We start from the raw sequence: 25,184 nt of genomic DNA, 5'->3' as shown, positions 1-25,184 counted from the left end.
GCTAGAGAAGTAGTGATGGAGGGCATGAGAAATATTAGGTTTGAAAATAAAGAAGAGACCTTAGGAAAGAATTGGATTGTGATAGAAGAAAAAGTGAATGGTCAAGCATGACTCAGGATTTCTGCAAAACTTCCACTTTGTGTGAATTGTGGTGTCATTTACTGCAATAATGAAGGAGAAGCTTTTGTGGGTGTAGGTGAAATGCTGACTACCATTCTGGAAGGGTTAAATTTGATGCTAGAAGCTAAGGAGGAAAAATCAGTAACAGGGAATGTGGGATCCCAGATGCTAGGTGGAGAAAACTTTTCACGGTGCCTAATGCTGAGATTGTAGGGGCCAATCAAAACAGAAAATCAAGCTTTAAATTTGATAGAAGGAGGCATTTAATAACCTTGAGAAAGTAGGGCCAGTGAACTGGTGGGAAAAAAGGTCATAGTGGAGAGTGTCGAGGAGGGTATGAGAACTGAGGAACTGGGACACCAAGCATAACTAACTTTGAGAAATTTCTCTCTTCAGGGGAGCAGAGAAATGGGTGGGTGCTGGTGATGGGAATCCAAAGAGGTAGTTTTGTTATTTTTAATAATGAGAGATATCAAATGAGAGACATTAATGAGAGGACCTCACTTTAGAAAAATAAATGATGGTGCAGAAAGAGATTGAGATAGGAGAATTTATCAAGCGAAGTCTGTGATTATGTGAGGATGAGATCCACCATCTAAGTGAAGATGTTGCTATGAGATATGGTTTCTCTGTGGTAATGGAAGGGAGGAAATGATATGGGAACGGTAGAACTGGGAGGTATTCTCTCCCGATTGCTTTGATTTTTATTAGTGGAATAATAGTGAGGCTATATATAGCTGAAGTGAGTGACAAAGCAGTGAAAAATAGAAGTCAATGTGAAATATAGGCATACCCCACGGTCATGTAAATAGTACGCATTTCTTAATGAAATGCTTTTGGCTAATGTTTGTATCAGAAAAATTTGTATTTGCATAACTGAATATTTTGCTTTGTTTTTGTTGTTTTACCCAATAACTTATTTTGAACATGTTCAAATGTAAAGAAAAGTTAAAAGAATGATAAAAAGGAACAGCTATATATCCATCCATTCAGAGACTTGCTAATGTTTTACCACATTTGCTTTCTCTCTCTCTGCCCTTCTCTTTACACACACACACACACACACACACACACACACACACACCCTTTTTTTTTTTTGGTACTTTTGAACAGGAATTTGAAAACATCATGACACTTCACCCCTAAATACTCTAGCATGATTCTCCAAGCATGAAGGCATTCTTCTGCAAAACCACAATACCGTGATCACACTTAAGAAACTAATAATGTTATACTCTCATCTCTTATCCTAGCTAAAATCACATTTTTCTCAATGTGCTATAGTCTGATGGCATGTGCCTTAGGGAACTGGGGTTTTTGAGGAAATAAATAGAAAATGGTTTGGAAGTGGCAATGAAGATCAAGGAAGGTGATAATTAGAAGTTTGTATATTTATCGATCCATCCATCCATCCATCCATCCATCCATCCATCCATCCATCCCTCCCTCCATCCATCCATCCACATACATATGACGACAAAGAATTCATTGTGAATTACTGATTCAAAATACAGGAATAAATATATGGGAAATTTAAAGTGTCCTCAGGAGGGAGGTAACCACATGTGTGAATAATTATCTAGAACATTTCCAGACTATTGCATTGCATTGACTAGTACAAATGTTGAAGTAGTTTTGGACAAACATAATTTTGCCAAATTTTCATTTTGCTAAAAAGAACAGGCATATAAAACAGATCAACAAACAAAGATAGTCTATTTCATCTATTATATTCATGATATCCTGAAAAAAAGGGAACATTTTAATGCCAAAAAATAGAAAGTATATATTCTCAGGATAATTAAAGGTAATTTTGAGGGTGTTTTGTTGTTGTTAAGCTTATGATAGTGTCTTTATTTTCTTCATTTCTTTTTGGATCTATGAAAATTATATTGCTGACTAGTGTTCAAAAAGTACACATACAGAGAATTTTCTGGAAGTGGGGCCCAAGAATCTCTGTCTCTCTCTTTCTCTTTCTGTGTGTGTGCATGTATTTTAATGAAAAGCTTACCAGGTTAACCTGATGATCAGCCAGGCTTAGGAATGGGATTGTGAGTGTTGCTGGCATCAGCTCCTTGGTTACCCTGTGGGGACAATGGAAGAAAAGCTCTTGTTTGGTCCTATTTTTATGCCAGAGATCCTATTTGGAGGGAGGGACTGGGAAAGCCTCTATCTCTTGCTTATCTCTAACTTCTGTGAGAACCATCCAGTTCCTGTGCTGGCCTTTGGTTACTATCAACCTAGCAGCCAAGCAGGCCCTGGCAGGGTGGCCATACTGTGGCATTTAATTTGAGCATGAGGCTGAACCTGCCAAGTAGGGGTTGGACTGTGACTGCAGAACGGTGCCTTCTCTCACAGTAGAAGTCAGTTTGTCATTATGGGGAGGAGTGCTCTGCAAATATTTCTAGACTTCTCCGAAATTTTTAACTAAGTTACTGAATCAGAATCAGACAACTATCTATTTTTTACTGTAACTTTTTGGTGTCTGTGTGGCATATACAAATATAGTAGATACCAAAACCAAAATTTTATAGAGTGGTGTCTTATGACATCTTTAATAGCAGCCTCTCCCTCCATGCTTTTTAAAAGTGAAATCTTAATGGGAAGTGTAGTTAAAAAGAAGAAAATGGACATTTTGGTTGCTACTAGGTTTTTTTTTTTTTGAGACAGAGTCTCGCTGTGTTCGCCGGGTTGGGGTGCAGTGGTTCGATCTCGGCTCACTGCAACCTCTGCCTCCCAGGTTCAGGCGATTCTCCTGCCTCCACCTCCCAAGTAGCTGGGACTACAGGCGTGCACCACCATGCCTGGTTAGTTTTTGTATTTTTAGTAGAGATGGGGTTTTGCCATGTTGGCCATGCTGATCTCAAACTCCTGACCTCAGGTGATCCCCCTGCCTTGGCCTCCCAAAGTGCTGGGATTACAGGTGTGAGCCACCAAGCCTGACTGGCTTCTAGATTATTTGTGTTTGCTTTTTTTTTCATTACAAGTAGTGCTACATTAAATTTATTTCATATATGTACTTTTACTGTTATAGATTAGATTCCTACATCTGGGATTACAGTCAACAGTTATACGTTTTCAAAAGTATAATAGATATTTTGAGATAAGGGTATTATCCAAATGTGGTGTGGAATCCCAGTCTTAAGATTATTTTCATTATTGCTTATATTCTACAGCGTTAGCATGAGATGTATGAGATTTTATCTGAATTTTAAAGCATGCAATTCGTTGTGGAAAGTTATCACTGTGCCTTTAAATATTAAGAGCTAAAACTTGACATTGAACACATTAACATTTGTTTATTTGGGGGAATGGCTTTTCCTTTGTAGATTGCTACTCAAAAAAGTAGGTTGTCTGAAAGTCAAGAAAAAGCTGCGAACCTGAAGAAAGACTTGGCAGAGATGCAGGAATGGATGACCCAGGCTGAGGAAGAATACCTGGAGCGGGATTTTGAGTACAAGTCACCAGAAGAGCTTGAGAGTGCTGTGGAAGAGATGAAGGTGAGGCGGGGACAAGCAGTGCCAACGGACTTCATGCCTCCCTCCTCCCTTTAAAACCAGCCCATCAATCATCTCTCTAGCTGTCAAGCACTATGTGCACATAGCATCTTTCACAGTAGGTTTTTGAATTAAAAAAACATAACAGGGTAGCTGCTCTGATTTTAGCAGGGGAAGAAAGCCAGGAGTCCACGTGTTTGGCTTGGCCCATGAGTTGAGTCCATGAGGGCCCATGAGACAAGCTCTTAAGTTAGACCTTTGGGAGGCTACAGAGAATGACTTAAAAACCTCTGGTAGTGGGCATGAGGAAGAATGATCATGTTTTTTAATTGGGGTAAATACATATAACATTGGTCAGTTTAATTTTTAAGTGCACAATCCAGTGGCATTAATTGCATTCATCACTATTTCCAAAAATTTTCACGATGAGTTATTTTTTGTAAGGGGAACAAAAGAGACCTCCCAAGTTGTCTGAGGTTTATTCTTATTTTCCTCGTACTAATCTTCCAGTTAATACATATGGCACATGTGAACACCGACGTTTCATTAGAGCAGGTAGGAGTAGCGGTAGGAATGCATCAGGGGAGTTCATATTCGTTGGATCCACTGGATACATTTCCTGTAAACTTGTACTCCTGTGTCGATAGTCTTGAACACTCTCTTTTTATATATAATAAAAGAACTGGGCATCATTCCCAAATTTCTAACATAGCTTCAACAAGTCAAAGGAGATCGTGTTTTCAAAGCTTTTGTTGCCTGTAAGCTTAAGCAACACAGTGACTAATGTTTTACCTCAAAGTTAACTTGCCTAGAAGTGTAACTCAAGCAAAAATCTGTGCAGATTTTTTTCAAAAAAGGGATTATATGACATTCATACATTATTATATATGAATCAAAGTAAATGACAGGAGACTTGTTGGAAGTTGTTTTTTCACTAAAACATCTTTTTTAGTGTAGCTCTTTTTGAAAGATTTAAAAATACTCAGTACATAAGGTATTTTAAAATAGGCTACCATGTTAAGAATTGTCTCATTTATTATCTTTCTTTACACTATTGGCATTGTAGTTCTGTGGATTTTAAAAGTTGCTATAGATGAGATTTGAGAAAAATGATATTTAAATATTTGATTGGGCAACATTTTATTTATTTTTATTCTTTCAAACAGCCATTAGGACTTACAAAACCACTACACTTAATTACTTTCCCCCAGTCTAAGGAAGATCTAACCATTAAGTAGTAGAGAAAAGTAAAGGGGAAAGTGAAAGACTGTTTTATTTTTATTTATTGCCATTAAAAGTAATGGCATAAACCGCAATTACTTTTGCACCAACCTGATAGATTGATTTTCCTGAATGTCAGATTGTTTATCTTAGCACTGAGAAACAGCTGTTTCTGGATCAGATCATCTCAGTCTAACTTTACCATTGAAATGCTATTAATTAGCAGAATGATACATGTACCTATGTTCTAGAATTTTTAAAAAAAGTTTAAATTAGAGAACTTTTGAAGATACTTCTACCATAGTGTACCTCAATTTTTGTGAAAATTTATTTATCACAGTGTAATCTGCTCAGCTCTCCAGTGATAATGAAAATTCACTCACTTAAATTCTGATCTTGGACCCAGACTTTGAAAATACTTCATGTCAGTAAACATACTTTGGATAACTTATGTTAACACTGCTGTTATGAAATGAACACATTTGTGGGGGCTGAGTACATTGGATGCATGAGTGAAATTTCAGAGTTAGCATTCTTATTTCAAAAATACTCACTGGGCTGCGTGCAGTGGCTCATGCCTGTAATCCCAGCACTTTGGGAGGCCGAAGTGGGTGGATCACCTCAGGTGAGGAGTTTGAGACCAGCCCGGCCAACATGGCGAAGACTCGTCTCAACTGAAAAATATGAAAATTAGGTAGGCGTAGTGGTGGGCGCCTGTAATCACAGCTACTCGGGAGGCTGAGGCAGGAGAATTTCTTGAACCGGGAGGCAGAGGTTGCAGTGAGCAAGACTCCATCTCAAAAACAAAAACAAAAACAGAAACAAAAACAAAACCCCACAAAGAACCATTCACTGTTACCTAAATAATGTTCTATTTTGGTAGTTAGAATCATCCAGATGTTTTAACTTTGGTTTAATACTTGAAAAAAAAAAAAGAAAAGAAATTGGTTACTGAGAAAGGGAGATGTTTTTCAAGTTCATCCATCCTTTCTTGGAACAGAGGGCAAAAGAGGATGTGTTGCAGAAGGAGGTGAGAGTGAAGATTCTCAAGGACAACATCAAGTTATTAGCTGCCAAGGTGCCCTCTGGTGGCCAGGAGTTGACGTCTGAGCTGAATGTTGTGCTGGAGAATTACCAACTTCTTTGTAATAGAATTCGAGGAAAGTGCCACACGCTAGAGGTACGTTATTATTATTATTATTTTTTTCAGTGATGTATTTCTGAGATCCAAACTCTGTAATGTTTTCGCCATTTTCAAATCTTGGAGAAAACTTCACTTTTCTTTCAAATTCTGGATCATAAAGGAAAAATAGTTCTTGGGAAATAGTTCGATAAAAATGAAAGAGGGGTTAAAAACAGGAGACTAAAATCTGTCCCTAATTATCAGAAGGTTCTTGGGCAAGTCATTTTATATATTAAAACTTTACTTTTTTTATATGTGCAATCCAGGTTTTCATGTAACAGATTATCTGTAGGGCCTGTTCCAACCCCAAAATTGCAGAGCACATTGCAAGCCTCTCTTTTGTTTTGTTTTGCCTGGTTGAGTACACAGAGAGGAATTATTTTCTTTTGAGTGGTGTCTAAAGTTCAAGAGTCACCTGAAGGAAAAACAGAACTTAAATATGTGACTGTCTTACTGGGTCTTAGATAAAATACCTTTTTTTTCTCCCTGGCCATTGCACGTAAAATGTAGATGAGTCTATGAAATTTTTTTAAACTAAGAGTAAGGTTTTGCTTGTTTGTTTTTATAGTAGTATGACTTTTGTTATTGCTTGTTGGGAGATTTAAGAAGGCTTTCAATTTACAACAATTTAATTTACATTCAGTTTGACGTAAAACAAATATTTGTATTGTGGCAAATCCTGAAATGGTAAAAAATGGCAACTGCAATATTTAACCTAAATTCATTCATTGCTTTGATCATTCATTCATTTGTAAATTCATTCATTGCTTGTTTTAAACCAATTTTGTGCTAAGATAAATATGTATCATTGAGGCAAGTTAGTAAGAAAGCTACTTGATTCGGGATCTGTCTGCTTCTTAGAAGTGGTCTTCTTTGAGTCATCTTTTCTTTCCCATAAGAAAAGAGGTCGTGCTTGCATCTGAGCAGATTTTTGGTCTGCTTTTTGCTTGTAGAAATCGGGGGACTAGAAACTCTTTTCTTTTATCATAATTCAGTGGTTGGAAAATTATGGCTGAGGATTTTGTTTTGTTTTGTTTTGTTTGAGACAGGGTCTTGCTCTGTCACCTGTGCTGGAGTGCAGTGGTGTGATCACATCTCACTGTAACCTCAAACTCCTGGGCTCAAGTGACCCTCCTGACCCCGCTTCCTGAGTAGCTATGACTCCAGCCTTGCAATGCCACACCTGGCTAATTATTTTTAATTTTTTTGTAGAGATGGGGGTCTTGTTATGTTGCCCAAGCTGGTCTTGAACTCTTGGGCTCAAGCCATCTTCCTGCCTTTGCGTACCAAAGTCCTGGGATTACAGGCAGGAGCCACTGCACCCGGACTGGCTGAGGGTTTAAATCTAACTTGTAGTTTGTATAAACTATAAGAATAGTTTATACATTTCTCAAGGGTTGTACAACACATACCCCCTCCAAGAAGAATCTGTGATGGGAAGCAAATGTATCCTCCCCAAACCTAAAATATTTACTCTCTGGCCCTTTGTAGAAAAATGTACTGCCCCTTGATCTGATAAGCATACTTCATATGGAGTGTGGACCAGCAGGTGCCTTCACTCATTTATGTAGACCAGCAGATGCCTTCACTCATTCAGTACATTCAAGATGACAAGCCCAGAGGCATCCAGCTGAGTTCTTTCTCCTAAACTTACCACTCAAATAAGTTCCTCTTATGATAAGGGATTATAAATTTATAAATGTATCCACCCACTACACAACCCCTGGGTCCCTGCTCTGGAAACCTTAGAGGGGAATGAGTGATCAAAACCAACATAGTAAGAACAGTGTAACTCTCTTCTTATATTGACATGTCCTCATGAATTTAGAAAAAATTTGGGAAGGCTACATTGCAAACTTTTACATCAGTTAGCTCTGAGTTGGAATTGGGTAGGGCCCAGGAGATTTCAATTTTCTATGAAATTAGTTTTTAAAAATTTACAGTTGGGAGCAATTTTTTCCTGTTGTTCAAAAAACAAATTTTTTTTTTTTTTTTTTGAGACGGAGTTTCACTCTTGTTGCCCAGGCTGGAGGGCAGTGGCATGGCCTGGGCTCACTGCAACCTCCACCTCCCAGGTTCAAGCAATTCTCCTGCCTCAGCCTCCCGAGTAGCTGGGATTACAGGTGCCTGCCACCATGCCCAGCTAATTTTTGTATTTTTAGTAGAGATGGGATTTCACCATGTTGGCCGGGCTGGTCTTGAACTCCTCACCTCAGGTGATCCACCTGCCTTGGCCTCCCAAAATGCTGGGATTACAGGTGTGAACCACTGCACTTGGTCTTTAAGAACAAACTAAATAATGTTTCTCTCCTGTTTTTCCTACTAACTATATAGTTGTATTTTTGACATTTAAATCAGATCATGGAATTTATTTTAAAGAGTGAGGCAGCCTCTTGCCCACTCTTTGCTCCCCACCCCTCACCAACTGGTCTAACATGATTTTTTGGATTATTTTATTTTATTTTATTTATTTTTTTTGAGACAGAGTCTTGCTCTGTTGCCCAGGCTGGAATGCAGTGGTGCAATCTTGACTCACTGCAACCTCCACCTCCCGGGTTCATGCCATCCTCCTGCCTCCTCCCGAGTAGCTGGGACTACAGGTGCCCGCCACCACACCTGGCTAATTTTTTTTGTTTTTGTTTTTGTTTTTTTTTGTATTTTTAGTAGAGATGGGGTTTCACCATGTTAGCCAGGATGGTCTTGATCTCCTGACCTCATGATCTGCCTGCTTTGGCCTCCCAAAGTGCTGGGATTACAGGCGTGAGCCATCACGCCTGGCCGATTTTATTTTATTTTTTTGAAGTTTCAACTCCATTAGTTTCTGAATTCGTAGATATACTCACATCCAGATGAAATTATTAGCGATTAAAGAGAATGTGTAGCACTAGCGATACGATGTGTGAAATGGCTTTTTGTCTAATATAAAATTTTTCATGCTTTAGGAGGTCTGGTCTTGTTGGATTGAGCTGCTTCACTATTTGGATCTTGAAACCACCTGGTTAAACACTTTGGAAGAGCGGATGAAAAGCACAGAGATCCTGCCTGAAAAGACAGATGCTGTCAACGAAGCCCTGGAGGTTGGAACCCGCGATCTCCGTGGCATTTCTCTTTGTTGTGATGAGGCCACATGTGTATTACAATGAGGAATGTAATGCTTTACACAGGCAAATGCATTTGCTTCCTCAGTGGTTTTCAATGTCACTTGCATTTTCTTCCATAGCCTGAAGTGTTTATACGATCATGTGTATTTAGATGATTGGTGACCCACTATATCAGCCTCAAGATGTGGTTAGCTGTTTGACAATTTGTACATTTTAGACATGTTGAAGCACTCTAGTGGTTTTCCAGTTTATTTTACTAGGCCCTGGACAAAGCTCTGCCATATGTTATTAGGACAACTGCTCTCTGGTTTTGTCAACAAGTTATTTTTACTCACTAAACACAGCCCTGACAGTTTACAGGGGCTTCCTGTCTCTTACCTTCAGATGTTAGAAGTTAAAAGACAGTGGTTGAGGCATGGGATCTTGTCATAGAAGCTTGTCTTCAAGCCTGGACTTTGAACTCCTTGAGGCCAAGAAATGTACCCGATGCTTTGTTATTCCTCAGTTCCCAGCACAGTGTGTAGCACACGTTAACTTAATAACCATTTCTTAAATGAAATACAATGCAAAGAGGATAGGTTTGCTTAACAAAAAAAGAAAAGGGAAGGAGGTAGATATCCTTTTAAAAATGTCATGGTACCATGTGGGAACTGAGTGGACAACTGGATTAAAGGTCAGAAATGAGTAAAATGTGGCACTTACATCCAGGAGATGGATGTTCTGCTAGAGAAAAGATGTCACTTCTCAAATATAGCAGAGTGAGAGATGGAGTGAATGAAAAATATGAAAAGCTTAAATTTTTTTTCCTAATATAAGAGCGAATACGTATATATTCTTGAAATATGGAAAATAAAGAAAAGTATAAAGCAAACTCTAAGATAAACATTTTAAAACAGTTTGTAGATTTCTTCCTAATTATTATCTTTTATGTATGCATACTAGAAGGTAGTATATTGGATCAAAGGCTTTGGAGTCTTTTATTTACTTATTTATCTTTTTATTTGAGATGGAATCTTGCCGTGTTGCCCAGGCTGGAGTGCAATTGCATGATTTTGGCTCACTGCAATCTCCACCTCCTGAGTTCAAGCAATTCTCGTGCTTCTGCCTCCTGAGTAGCTGGGATCACAGGCGTGTGCCACCACCCCAGCTAATTTTGTATTTTTAGTAGAGATGGGATTTTACTATGTTGGCCGGGCTGGTTTTGAACTCCTGACATCAGGTGATCCACCCGCCTTGCCCTACCAAAGTGCTAGGATTAGAGGTGTGAGCCATTGCACCTTGCCGGGCTTTGGGGTCTTAAAGGCTTTAGAGCCATGTTGGAATCTTAGCTTTTCTTTTGACTGTGTGTATGTAGGCAAGTAATTTAACCTTTCTGAGCTTCAGTTTTCCAATCTGTAAACTGGGAATGCTATTTAGCCCATATGGTTAATTAGATTTATGTATATAAAAAGTGTGTATATAAAACAATGCCTCTTATTCTGCATATATTGTAGGAAAATGACTACTTATTTTTAGTAATATAATTAATAAAAGTTGAGATAATTTTGCTTGTATAGTACTGTTCTCTGCCTTTGAACTTTGTGTCATATCATGAGCATTTCCCCATATAATTAATAATTACTTTTAACTTTTTGTTATTCATTTATTTATTGTTTAGAGACATAGTCTCGCTCTGTTGCCCAGGCTGGAGTCCACTGCTATGATAGCTCACTGCAGCCTTGAACTTCTGGGCTCAAGTGATCCTCCTGCCTCACCCTCCCATAATTAATAATAGTTGAAATTATTTTTGTGAAATTATATCATCATATATCACTCATGCTAATTTCTCAATTTTATGCACTTTTTAATCCCATGATGTATATTTTTGTGAATTAGTAATTTACTTAACTTTTGGTCCTGTTCCTTAGGTAGATTTTTAGAAAATAGAATTACTTGTTTAACAAACAGACATTTTGGGGATCCTTGATACCTTTTGCCTTAGTAAATGCATTATTATTTTTTTTTTCCCATCTCCATTCCAGTCTCTGGAATCTGTTCTGCGCCACCCGGCAGATAATCGCACCCAGATTCGAGAGCTTGGCCAGACTCTGATTGATGGGGGGATCCTGGATGATATAATCAGTGAGAAACTGGAGGCTTTCAACAGCCGATATGAAGATCTAAGTCACCTGGTAAGAGTTGGGACATGCATGCTTGTTGATTAGGTATTGATGAAGTGGAGCTGGCCCTAAGCTCCATATCATAGAGCTTTAATGTTGGAAAAATCTTTAATGTTGGTTAAAGTTGGTAACCAATGCTAACAGGGGCATTGAGGGTATTGAAATATTCAGAAAGGAAGAATAGATCTAACACTCTAAGACAGAACTTGATGATTAAAATAATTATTTTTGAGATTACTTCTACTTACAAACTATTTAATTTTCATTAAGGATCATATGATAGCTGTATATGAGAACAACAACTCACACTATCCTAGTAAATATTAGGGCCATGATATTTGACATAAGCTGCTATGAAAGCCATAGTCTCTTAGTTCATATCCAGGTTGTAAGATACATATTCGTATCACAAATTAGAGAAAGAACACTTCTTTTATAGGAAGGTTGGGTGTGAATATTAGGTGCTTCCAAACACATATTAAATAATAACTGTTGATGTTCAGCCGATGAATAACATCAAGCTTAACCCAAAAGTGCTGTAAATAGTAGTTCGATACATATGTACACCTATAGAATTTGTTTTAGGCTTTGGAAAAAAAGAGACTCTGATGTTTATGTATTGATAGACATTTTTCTTATGTTTTATATTCTTATTGGCAGACATTGCTGATTCCTAAAAATGCTTTAAAATTATAATAAATAACACATTTTTATCTTCTGTTTAATGCATCTTACGGGAAACCTTTACATTTTTGTATTTCAACATTATATATAGAAAGAAGTAATAATTAGTAATTCAGCTGCATGGTACATAAGATCTTAGTGGGACATTTTCACTGTTATCATTAGTAATTATTATTTATTTATAAAGAAAGCTAAAGTCTTGGATGAAAGCTTTTATAGTCTTTTCTTAGTGGCCAGAATATATATATTCTGCTATTTATATTTGTGTTGGGCAACTAATGATTCAGTTTCTCCTTTGTGCAGGCAGAGAGCAAGCAGATTTCTTTGGAAAAGCAACTCCAGGTCCTGCGGGAAACTGACCAGATGCTTCAAGTCTTGCAAGAGAGCTTGGGGGAGCTGGACAAACAGCTCACCACGTACCTGACTGACAGGATAGATGCTTTCCAAGTTCCACAGGAAGCTCAGGTATTGCCGTGGATTTGAGGGCTTTTGAACTGTAAAGAGAGCTTATGTAATTGCCTCCTCAACTGTAAGAGAACCCCTCCTGCTATCCAAAACCGAGAGTCAATGGGAAAGATTGACCTTATTACAGGGCAGCATTTGGGTTTTGGAGTTCTCTTACTTTCTATGTGAGACTCTGGCAAAGTCTTATATAGTTTATTTTATTTATTTATTTATTTGAGACAGAGTCTCACTATGTCACCCAGGCTGGAGTGCAGTGGCGTGATCTTGGCTCACTGCAACCTCTGCCTCCTGGGTTCAAGTGACTCTCCTGCCTCAGTCTCCCGAATAACTGGGACTACAAGCATGCGCCACCACACCCGGCTAATTTTTTGTATTTTTAGTAGAGACGGGGTTTTGCCATGTTGGCCAGGCTGGTCTTGAACTCCTGACTTCAAGTGATCTGCCTGCCTTGGCCTCCCAATAATTTTTGTATTTTTAGTAGAGACGGGGTTTTGTCATATTGTCCAGGCTAGTCTCAAACTCCTGACCTTAGGTGATCCATCTTCCTTGGCCTCCCAAAATGCTGGGATTACAGGCGTGAGCCACTGTGCCTGGCTGAAAAGTCCTGTATATTTTAAATTGTAGTTTTCTTAGCTGTGAAGTTGGGACAATTCCTTCCTTATAAATAAGTTGCGAACATTAGAAACGACAAATGCAAAGACCTTTAGCATGTGCGTCATGTACAATAGTCATACCATGCAGTGGGCCATATTATTATTATTATAATACAAAAACTTATTATTATTATTTTTTAGATGGGTTCTCACTCTGTTGCCCAGGCTGGAGTGCAGTGGCGTGATCTTGGCTCACTGCAAACTCTGCCCCACGGGTTCAAGCAATTCTCCTGCCTCAGCCTCCCAAGTAGCTGGGACCTCATAGGCGCCCACCATCGTGCCCGGCTAATTTTTGTATTTTTAGTAGAGATGGGGTTTCACCATCTTGGCCAGGCTGGTCTTGAACTCCTGACCTCGTGATCCACCCGCCTCGGCCTCCCAAAGTGCTGGGATTACAGGCGTGATCCCACTGCACCCGGCCTACAAAAACTTATTAAAGCTTCTGTGGAGGTCAACATTATGTAAAATACAATATCATGTATTACACAACGATATAGAACTTTTGTATTGTCTCTTTTTATACTTAAGAAAAAAAAAAAAGGACATCCTCTCCCCTTTCCTATCTCTTTTTAGAAAATCCAAGCAGAGATCTCAGCTCATGAGCTAACCCTAGAGGAGTTGAGAAGAAATGTGCGTTCTCAGCCTCTGACCTCCCCAGAGAGTAGGACTGCCAGAGGAGGAAGTCAGATGGATGTGCTACAGGTAAAGAGGGCGAGGAGCTTCCTTTTACTTTTCAACATGTTGGGAATTTTTTTTTTAAAAAGAGAAAGAATTGATTACTTGGGCACTGTTGGTATTCTTTGTGATGTAAACCTTGGGATGGGAGAGATGTGTTGAAGGTTGCATCCTAGGGCAGCAGAAACAAATTGTTGCATGGGTGGAAAAATACTGAATCTGATTTTGATAGTTGAGATGAGAAACAAGAGAGTGAGCCAGATTTAGAAGTTAGCTTTATATACACTTTTTCTTTAATGCAGAGCCTCTGTCAGTATTGTGTGGCTGATGCTGTGGGCAGACTGAGCATGAATTGGATGCAGCATCATTTAGTTCTTTCATGATTGATGTGACATTAACTTTCACTCTGAACTTGTGATGAAGGGCATTTTGAGTTCTAGGTTCCTGAACTATCTTTTTGAACATGAAGTTTTAATTCCAGTGAGGCCAGCTTTATCTAAATTTCTTATCCAAATCTATTACTTCTGAGATTGAGACACTGAGTGTTGTGGTTTTTGACACTGGGCTATGCAGTTCACTTAGGCAATAGGGTACCCTCACCAAGTTTCATTAGGATTTTTTTTTGGGGTCATATTTCTGAATTCTTTTTTGGTACTTTATGGTACAAAATTTTAGTAGTATGTGTCATGCTCATGATGAGAGAGATAATCATCCTGATGGGAATTGCATATTTTCATTTCTGCAAATAGAGGAAACTCCGAGAGGTGTCCACAAAGTTCCAGCTTTTCCAGAAGCCTGCTAACTTCGAGCAGCGCATGCTGGACTGCAAGCGTGTGCTGGATGGCGTGAAAGCAGAACTTCATGTTCTGAATGTGAAGGACGTAGACCCTGACGTCATACAGACGCACCTGGACAAGTGTATGGTGAGGCTTTTGGGTGATTGACACATCCAGTGGCTTTTTCAGCAGCTGTTATGGCTTGGTCTAGCAAGTACATGCCTAGTGTGTCCAATGATCACTAGTCTACAGTGTGCTAAACATAAGGATTGGTGATGGAAAACATGTTAAAAAATAAGAAGTGTGGTCTTTTCCCTCCAAAGAAATTAGAAGAAATAAGAGAGATAGCTAAGGAAACTAGAATAGACATGTATATAACGTGATGACAAACAAAAACCAAAACAAAAGAAACACGTCTTAATCACCGTATGAAGTTAGGAAGGCTTCAGCAAAATGTGACTAATAAGCAAAGTTTTCAAGGATAAATTTGAGTTAGCTAGAAGAACCATACTTAGAATGGATATCATAAAAATTCCATTTTCTGGGAAAATAAAAGTTTAAATGGAAATTTAAACCTTAAGATAGGAAAGAAGAAACGATATATAAGACCTTATTACTTTTTTAGTCTTGAACTTTATAATTCAATTGAATAGAAATTTAAAAATAATGTAGCTAAGGGACACAATCTTAGAATTAGTGTTCCGCTTGAGAATCACAGAACTTAAGATGAGACTCTTTAGGATAAGAGAGGTATAGGGGCAGTTCTTTGTGCTTTTCAAAACAAAGGATAAATTTTAATATATATGTGCGTGTATATAAGTATTTATTTGATTATTGTGACATAATGGTAATCAGAGAAAGTGCTGTCCTTGACTTCATGGAACATAGTTCAGGGGTCTGTTATATGACAGCATCCTATGAGATGTTGAGATGATGATGTACATTGTCAAGCTGTTTAGAATAAAGCTTTTTGGTTTCAAGTAACTAGGATGAAGACAGCTCTGAATCTGACCTACAGAACTCCGATTTCTTTTTTTATATTTAAATTTATTTTTATTTTTAATTTTTGAAGACTTTTAGGTTCAAGAATACATGTGCACATTTGATACATGGATATATTGTATGATGCTGAGGTTTGGGCTTCGACTGAACCCATCACCCAAATAATAAATGTAGTACCCAATTGGTAGTTTTTCAGCTCTTGCCCCTTTCCTCCTTCCCTCCTTTTGGAGTCCCAGTGTCTTTGCTTTCCATCTTTATGTGCATGTGTGCCCATTGTTTAACTCCCACTTATAAGTGAGAACATGTAGTATTTGGTTTTCTGTTCCTGCATTAATTTACTTAGGATAATGGCCTTGAGCTGCATTCATGCTGCTGCAAAGGACATGATTTCATTTTTTATGGCTGTGTAGTGTTCCATGGTGTATTTGTACCACGTTTTCTTTATCCATTCCCCCATTGATGGGCACCTAGATTGATGACATGTCTTTGCTATTGTGTGTAGTGGTGTGATAAACACGGGAGCGCTTTTTTGTAGAACGATTATCCTCCTTTACATATATACCCAGTAATAGGATTTCTCGGTTAAATAATAATTCTATGTTTAGTTCTTTGAGATATTTCCAAACTGCTTTCCCTAGGGGCTGAACTGATTTACAATCCTACCAACAGTGTATAGTGTTCCCTTTTCTCTGCAGCGTTGCCAGCATCTGTTGTTTTTTGACTGTTTAATAATGGTCATTCAGACTGGTGTGAGTTAGTATCTTATTGTGGTTTTGATTTGCATCAGAAATCTGTTTACTTATAGTCATATACATCTTGATATATCGAGTTTTGTATTTTTTTATTATACAAATAATATATGCTCATTGTGGTAGACTTAGTACTTCCGAGAAATAGAAATAAATGTTAATAATTTCAAATCCAACAGACAGCAGTAGCCGGTGTTGGCTTTTTTTAGTCATAACATGCAAGATTTTTTTAAAATGTAATTTTAATTGTGATAAACATTCTGATTTTAGTCCTAATGTTTTCCCATTTTATGTAGGAAAAATATTTATATTATCAAGTACTTTCATAAACATTTAAAACATTTGTCTGAGACTTCAAAAGAATGAGCATAAACTCTATTAGTTTATTTTCTTGTTAGATTTGAAGAAGTTATTACAAGCCTGATTTCATTTGACTCGACCTTCAGACCAAATCTGAGAAAGATGATGGCCTTTGATCGCCATAGTTAGGTCTTAGCTGTCAATCTATGTAAGCTGTGTTCTGACATGATGCCAGTTGGCAAGTTGTCACCACAGTGTGTAATTTGTCTTTTTCTTTGTTTGTTTTAAAGAAACTGTATAAAACTTTGAGTGAAGTCAAACTTGAAGTGGAAACTGTAATTAAAACAGGAAGACATATTGTCCAGAAACAGCAAACAGACAACCCAAAAGGGATGGATGAGCAGCTGACTTCCCTGAAGGTCCTTTACAATGATCTGGGCGCACAGGTGAGGAGAGCAGCCCTACAACTCATCCCGCTCTCTCTCTCTCTCGCTCAATCTCTCTCTCTCTCTCGTTCTCTCTCATGTATTTTTAAATTTCACTTTTTGGAAAATGCATGTTTGAAAATTATGAGATTCATATGTGTTTTCAATTTATTGTAATAAGTTTTGTTATATTTCTTTAAATGTATGTGCTAATATTACAGTAATTCATAGTTACACAGAAATTTATTTTTGGCTAGGCACAGTGGCTCATGCCTGTAATCCCAGGTCTTTGGGAGGCTGAGACGGGTAATGGCTTGAGCCCAGGGGTTTGAGACCAGCCTGGGCAACATGATGAAACCTTGTCTCTACAAAAAAATACAAATGAAAACCTCCAAAAACAAAACAAATTTCCAAAAAAAAAAAAAAAAAATTAGCCATGGTGGTGCATATCTGTAGTCCTAGCTACCTGGGAGGCTGAGGTGGGAGGGTTGCTTGAACCTGGGAGGCAGAGGTTGCAGTGAGCTGAGATCACACCACTACACTCCAGCCTAGGCAACAGAGTGAGACACTGTTTCAAAAAAAATTTATTTTTAATATTTAATTCAGGCTAATATTTATACTTTCAATGGCTACTGATATTCCATAAGTTATTCTAAGGAAACTACAAGTAATATATGTTCATTGTGGTAGACTTAATACTTCAGAGAAGTACAAGGGAAAAAATAAATGTTAATAATTCCAAATTTCAATGGATAGCAGTAGCTGGTGTTGGCTTTTTTCTAGTCATAACATGTAAGATTTTTTTAAGTGTAATTTTAATTGTGAGAAACATTCTGTTTTTAGTCCTGATGTTTTCCCATTTCATGTAGGAAAAATGGGAAATAATAATACCTGTAAAAACTCAAGTCGTTGGTCCTTAGATTTCTAAATTGAGTAGTTTACCGAGAAATGTTAAAACATCAGGGCTCTAGTAAATAACCAGTGGCAAAAAGTTCACATTAATCTACCAGGATTTGAAATCCTGCCAAGAAATATCTCTAATTTGGGCATTTTAGTGAATCCATGCAGGAGTTGTTGAGCATTTACTGTGAGTGACTGAATCTTTGCCCTGAAACCAGGAGAGCATAGAATGTGTGGAAGTGTGAAACCTTAATAGGTAATATTGAAAACCCATGTTTGGTAGTATTTTGGATCTTCTTTCAGTTAGGAAATATTAACTACTTCCAGTTGAGGTAATATTGAAGTTTCTACATAAGCCCAGAGAAAAACAGCTTAAATTTTGTTTTCAGTTGAAATCAGAATGACCAGTTTATACTTTTTCTGGGTGATTTTGATCTCACTTCTGCAAGCTTAGATTGTTGATGTGATACATTTTGATGCGTTACATGTCTGGAACATATACCTTAGAGCTTCTTTTTGGAATTATACAGCTGGTTATTCATTAAATATTATTATATTTATTCACTGACTGGGCATTTTATGAATGGAATGATATTGCTGGTTTTTGCACTAATTCTCCAATTGTGACTGTAATTTTAATATTAATTAATTTTGTCATTTAAAGTTTCACTCAATCGAGATTTTACTCTGTGTCAGGAATTATACAAGGAGACAGTGGTGAGGAAAGATATAAATTATCTCTTTGTCTAATGTAACTTAGGGTAGTGAAAGAGGAAAACATTGAGTACTTACATGAAATGATGTCACATTATCAGTCTGAAGAGTTATGAAGAATGTACATGGTTCTTTAAGTGTATAGGTAAAAGGGGGTTTCACCCAGTCGTGTGTTAGGAAGGCTTCCCTGAGGAGGTGATGCAAAAGCTGAGATCTGAAGTCTGGGTATGAGTAACCTGGGTGAAACCAGAGGAGATTTCGAGACTGATAAAACAGTATATATAAAGGCTCTAAGGCAGAAGGCAGTGTGGTACATTTATGTGGCTAGAGCAGAGGGAGCCAGTGTGGGGAACATGGTGCTAGGGAGACAGGATTAGATGAAATCCTGCCAATGTCAATCTTGTGTTACGGATTAAAATCTGTGTCTTAAGCAGTTATTGCACAGGTTTTAGTAGGCAAATCACATACTCAGATATGTCTTTTAAAGGATTACTCACTGCATTTTGGAAGAGGAATTGGAGAGAGGCTGGAGTGGATGTGAGGAGACTAGTTAGGAAGTCATTGTTGTACTCTTGGTGAGAGATGGTCGTACCTTGAACTAGGATGGACAGTGGAGATGGAGTGAGTGAATTGATTTCAGACATATGTAGGAAGTAAAATCAATAGGACTTGGTCCAGGAGGAGAGATGAAGGATGACTCCTGGGTTTCTGGCTTGATGATGTGGATGGTGTGGCCACTGAGATGGGTGCTATAAGAAAAGATAGAGGTCCGGGTGTGGTGGCTCATGCCTGTAATCTTTGCACTTTCGGAGGCCAAGTTGGTGGATCACCTGAGGTCAGGAGTTTGAGACCAGCCTGGCCAACATGGCAAAAACCTGTCGCTACTCAAAAAAAAAAAAAAAAAAAAAAAAAAAATTAGCTGAGTGTGGTGGCATGTGCCTGTAATCCCAGCTACCTGGGAGGCTGAGGCAGGAGAATCACTTGAACCTGGGAGGCCGAGGTTGCAGTGAGTCGAGATTGTGCCACTGCACTCCAGCTTGAGCAACAAGAGTGAAAACTCTGTCTCAAAAAAAGAAAAAAAAGGTAGAAGCATGCAGAAATCACAGGTATGTATTGGACATGTTGACATTTTAAGAACCTTTGAGAATGTTAATTGGAAATGTTGGGTACTCACATGATTATTTGGGTCTGGAGAATATATCTGGACTGAAGAGGTGGATTTTATGAGTCATCTGCATAGAGGTAGTAATAAAAGTAATCGGGGATGATAGATTTCCTAGGAACAGGATATAGTGAAAGAAGAGGGCCCTCAACCAAGTCTTAAGAATTACATCATTTAGTAAGAAATCTGAGGAAGATGTGCTTGCAAAAGAAACTAATATAAGTAGCAAGAAGTGGTAGGGACACAGGTGAGTACTAGGTCTGGAAAGCCAGGGGAAGATAGTATTTTGAGAATGAGTGTATTTACCTGTTTTGGATATTACTGAAAGTTAAATATGATGTCCAGGTAAACATATTCATTAGATCAGTTGCCACTGGGGTTATTATTGAACTTAGCAAGGGCAATGTCTGGGAGTGATGGGGGTAGAAGCCAGAATGGCATGGCTCAATCCAAAGATTGTATCACCCTGGCCTTGGCCTTAAACGCTTTAAGTTTCATTTTCATTATCCATAAAGTAGAAAGAGGCTTTGTGAATTTTTATTGCATACATGTGTAAGATTCCTTAGCACAACACGGAAGCTGTATTAAGAGCTTGGTAAATGTTAGTTAAGTTCATTTGTTTTCTGTCAACAACAATAAGAGCAAAATAATAATAAGGTTTAGGTTGTATAGTCATGTACTGCATTTTAAGTTAAAGTGGTTAATTATAAAACATGTAATTGCGAAAATGGTGCTATTTTCCCATCAAGTTACTATAATACAGTATTTTTCCTTCATGGAGAGGATTCTAAGATATCTTCTGTTCAAAATTATAATAGATACTAGTGATTTTTTAACTTTATTTTCTGCTCTTTTATGTATGTTTTTCTCGCTTAATACTCATAACAATCTTTTTTTTTGAGACAGGCTCTTGCTCTGTTGCCCAGGCTGGAGTGCAGTGGCAGGATCATGGCTCACTGCAGCCCCAGCCTCCTGGGCTCAAGTGATTCTCCCACCTCAGCCTACTGACCAGCTGAAACTACAGGCACGCACCACCACACTGGCTAATTTTTTGTATTTTTTGTAGAGATGAGGTCTTGTCATGTTTCCTAGGCTGGTCTCAAACTCTTGGACTCAAGAGATTTGCCTGCCTCGGCCTCCCAAAGTGCTGGGATTATAGGCATGAGCCACTGTGACCAGCCTCATACCAATCTTTTGAGGGCTATACCTCTGCCAGTGTCACTTAGGAAATTAATGATAGAGCTAAGATGAAAACCCAGGATTGCCTGGCACTTAACCACTATGGTATATTGCCTCCTTGCAGAAATGCAAGCTTAGAGGATTCTAAGGTGCTACAGACAAAGGTTATGTATGTCTTGGGGGTTATATATGAATCAGTTTGGATCTTTAGTTAACATTCTGATTCATTCTCCTTTATGTTCATTCCCATCTCAGTCTCAGTCTCTCCCTGTCTCTCTCTCCATCTCAGGTGACAGAAGGAAAACAGGATCTGGAAAGAGCATCACAGTTGGCCCGGAAAATGAAGAAAGAGGCTGCTTCTCTCTCTGAATGGCTTTCTGCTACTGAAACTGAATTGGTACAGAAGTCCACTTCAGAACGTCTGCTTGGTGACTTGGATACAGAAATTTCCTGGGCTAAAGTAAGTTGTAGTTCAGACGACACACCAGCATGATGCCAGTGTAACATGGCATTTGTTCTGGGCGACCTGGTTGGATACCATGTCCCTCCATTTCATATTAAATCTAGCCTTTTCTTTTTTGCATTGTTTTTCCACTTCTCTGTCCTAAGAAAAAATATTTAAAAACAATGATTATATTTTATTTTCTTTATAATTTCTACTTTTAGATTAAGGGGTACACGTATAGGTTTGTTACATGGATATATTGTGTGATGCTGAGGTTTGGGGTATGAATGATCCCATCACCCAGGTAGTAAGCATAGTACCCACTAGGTAGTTTTTCAGCTCATGCCTCCCTCTGTTTCTCGCCCCTCTACTAGTCCCCAATGTTTATCGTTCCCCTTCTTTATGGCCTTGTGTACCCAATGTTTAGCTCCCATTAGTAAGCGAGAAAATGTGGTGATTGGTTTCCCATTCCTGCATTAATTCACTTAGGCTAATGGCCTTCAGCTGCATCCATGTTGCTGCAAAGGACATGATTTCATTCTTTTTTATGGTTGTATAGTATTCCATGGTGTATATGTATCACATTTTCTTTATCCAGTCCACCATTGATGGGCACCTAGGTTGATGACATGTCCTTGCTGTTGTGAATAGTGCTGATGAACATATGAGTGCATGTGTCTTTTTGGTAGAACAGTTTATTTTCCTTTGCCTATATACCCAGTAATCAGACTTCTGGGTCAGTAATCAGAATTCTGTTTGAAGTTCTTTGAGAAATTTCTAAACTGCTTTCCACAGAGGCTGAACTAATTTACATTCCCACCAACAGTATAAAAGTGTTCCTTGGCTGGGCACGGTGGTTCACGCCTGTAATCCCAGCACTTTGGGAGGCCGAGGCAGGTGGATCACGAGGTCAGGAGATCGAGACCATCCTGGCTAACATGGTGAAACCCTGTCTCTACTAAAAATACAAAAAATTAGCCGGGCGAGGTGGCGGGCACCTGTAGTCCCAGCTATGCGGGAGGCTGAGGCAGGAGAATGGTGTGAACCCTGGGGGGGGCGGAGCCTGCAGTGAGCCGAGATCACACCACTGCACTCTAGCCTAGGCGACAGCAAGACTCCATCTCAAAAAAAAAAAAAGTGTTCCTTTTTCTCTGCAACCTTGCCAACATCTGTTATTTTTTGACTTTTTAATAATAGCCATTCTGAATGGTGTGAGATGGTATTTCATTGTGGTTTCAATTTGCATTTCTCTAATGTTAGTGATGTTGAGCATTTTTTCATGTGTTGTTGGCTGCTAGTATGTCTTTTGTAAAGTGTCCATTTTCTTTGCCCACTTTTTAATGAGGTTATTTGTAAAACAGCTCTTTTAATAAGATATTTTTATCTTGATTCCAAAAGCATTACATTCATGGATCATCAAGGCCTTTATAGGTATTATGTTTATATAGTACTTAAAAGCCTAATTCACCATCTTCAAAATCAATGACACATATTTACAGAGTATTTACAAAGAATTGTGCTAAGTTTACTTCCTCTTTAATAACATTTTAAAACCAATAACTAATCTTTCTATTGCAAACTTACAGATGTAAAGAACATAGGAATAGAGTTTTAAAAAATCAATACAAGAGTTTTCTTTAACCCTGTACTTTGAAATCACAGATTAGAAAGTTGATTTGCTGGTTCTGGCTTCTGCAGTAGACAAAGAATTGAATGGAACACGAGTAGTTCTTTTAACAAGGCATTCTGTTTTCCTAAATCTCTTTCCTGAGAAAGAAGCAAGTATACTAGTGGGAAGTGCTGAATATAAATGATCAATACTGTGACTGATGTTTATATAAAGCCACAAGTATCAGTTTGACACCCTCTACAGCTCTACATGTTTGCTGTGGGCCTTGAGGAGAAGGTGCTGAGAGGTTGTGGGGCGACGCAACTCCTGCTTACTTTGAATGTTCTGTGGAGATGACAGCTGGGAGAAAGTTAAGATAGTAGACACTGGAAAGACTATTCTCAGTTTAGAAAAAAGCTCATGAAAAGCGTGATCATGCCATGAGCTGTGTGAGTGTAAAGCAAGTGAAGAAAGGAATGTATGAGGGAAATGAACATTGCAAGTCATCAGTGTATTGTGGATGAATGCAAAACAAAGACACCAAACTTTATTTTTGTTAAATTTAAGTTTTTCAAGGACATATTATCTTCCTTGTGCAGTATACTTTGAAAATCATTACTTTTTTTTATTAGTAACATAAGTAATAGGAGCTGTTTGAATGAAATTTGCGTAGTGTAATACAAAAAAACAGGAGCAAAAATCACCTATAATCAAACAATACTGTTATTTTTTCATTTTTTTGGGCACATTTCGATGTGCACATGCAAAAGCATATATTTAAAAATAGATTTTGTTGTAACTAGTATTTATTGACCTTCTTTTAAAAACTTACATCTTTAGCATTTTTCTTTACCTATACTTGTTTTTGTATAGCATATTAGAGATATGCATAGTATTTCATTCTTAATTTTTTTATTTTCTCATTTCTCTATTCATGTCCATTTAAATTATTACGATTTTCACTATTACAGATAATGCTGTGGTGAATATACTAAACCATATCATACATTCATAATTATTTCCTGAGGATAAATTCTTAACCCTAAAAGTATCGATCAAGGGACAGGAATATATCCATTTTAAGTCTTATACATATTATGCAATTGTCCTTCAGAAATAGTGCACCCACCACATGCGAATGAGAATTTCTACTTGACATCATGTTTCAGTTATTTAATTAGAACATTTTTGACGAGTTTATAGGTCTTCTATAGCACTGTTAAAAATACTGCTTTTTCCTCTAATTCTGGCCATTTTTTATCACCAAATTGGTCTTTTAATTTGGAGCTTTTTATCTCTTCTGATTATCAATGCTTAGTGAGTTGTGTTTGATTTCAAACAAATTTTTTTATTACTGTAGCTTCCTTTTTTGTTTTTTTAAGTTTTTTTTTGAAAAAAGTAAACCCTTCTGAATATTTTTTAATAAACAAAATCCATCTTTTTCTTCATTATTTCTGCCTTTAGTGCTTAGAAAGACCACCTCCACTCCAGGTTCATTTAATTATTTACTTATTTTTTCTACTAGCTTTTTTTTTTAATTGTTATACTTTAAGTTCTGGGATACATGTGCGGAACGTGTAGGTTTGTTACGTAGGTATACATATGCCATGGTCATTTCCCACACTCATCAACCTGTCATCTACATTGGGTATTTCTCCTAATGCTATCCCTCCCCTAGACCCCCACCCCGCAACAGGCCTCAGTGTGTGATGTTCCCTTCCCTGTGTCCATGTGTTCTCATTGTTCAACTCCCACTTATGAGTGAGAACATGTGGCGTTTGGTTTTCTGTTCCTGTGTTAGCGTACTGAGAATGATAGTTTCCAACTTCATCCAGGTCCCTGCAAAGGACATGAACTCACATTTTTAATAGCTACGTAGTATTCCATGGTATATATGTGCCACATTTTCTTTATCCAGTCTAACATTGATGGGCATTTGGGTTGATTCCAAGTCTTTGCTATTGTGAATAGTGCTGCAATAAACATACGTGGGCATGTCTTTAGAGTAGAATGATTTATAATCCTTTGAGTGTATACCCAGTAATGGGATTTCTGGGTCAAATGATATTTCTGGTTCTAGATCCTTGAGGAATCACCTCTTCCACAATGGTTGAACTAACGTACACTCCCACCAACAGTGTAAAAGTGTTCTATTTCTCCACATC

At 37.9% G+C, this 25,184-nt stretch overlaps 1 protein-coding gene across 6 annotated transcripts in view; it reads left to right on the top strand.

Annotated features, from left to right (window-relative positions):
* The window catches only part of LOC116463082 (utrophin), a 565,754-nt gene that overhangs the window by 185,212 nt on the left and 355,358 nt on the right, over positions 1–25,184 (top strand). For all 6 annotated transcript variants that reach the window (XM_032146039.2, XM_032146038.2, XM_032146037.2 and 3 more), the window contains exons 25-33: positions 3,450–3,620; positions 5,839–6,018; positions 8,964–9,098; positions 11,144–11,293; positions 12,269–12,430; positions 13,657–13,785; positions 14,508–14,681; positions 16,876–17,031; positions 21,255–21,425. In XM_032146039.2, the coding sequence (XP_032001930.1) occupies positions 3,450–3,620; positions 5,839–6,018; positions 8,964–9,098; positions 11,144–11,293; positions 12,269–12,430; positions 13,657–13,785; positions 14,508–14,681; positions 16,876–17,031; positions 21,255–21,425 (1,428 nt within the window). The remainder of the gene's footprint in view (positions 1–3,449; positions 3,621–5,838; positions 6,019–8,963; positions 9,099–11,143; positions 11,294–12,268; positions 12,431–13,656; positions 13,786–14,507; positions 14,682–16,875; positions 17,032–21,254; positions 21,426–25,184) is intronic.

The sequence above is a fragment of the Hylobates moloch genome, unplaced genomic scaffold, assembly GCF_009828535.3.
Source record: "Hylobates moloch isolate HMO894 unplaced genomic scaffold, HMol_V3 SCAFFOLD_27, whole genome shotgun sequence".
Taxonomy (NCBI): Eukaryota; Metazoa; Chordata; class Mammalia; order Primates; family Hylobatidae; genus Hylobates; species Hylobates moloch.
Note: the sequence above shows the minus strand (reverse complement) of the source record. Positions and strands in the feature narration are given on the sequence as shown.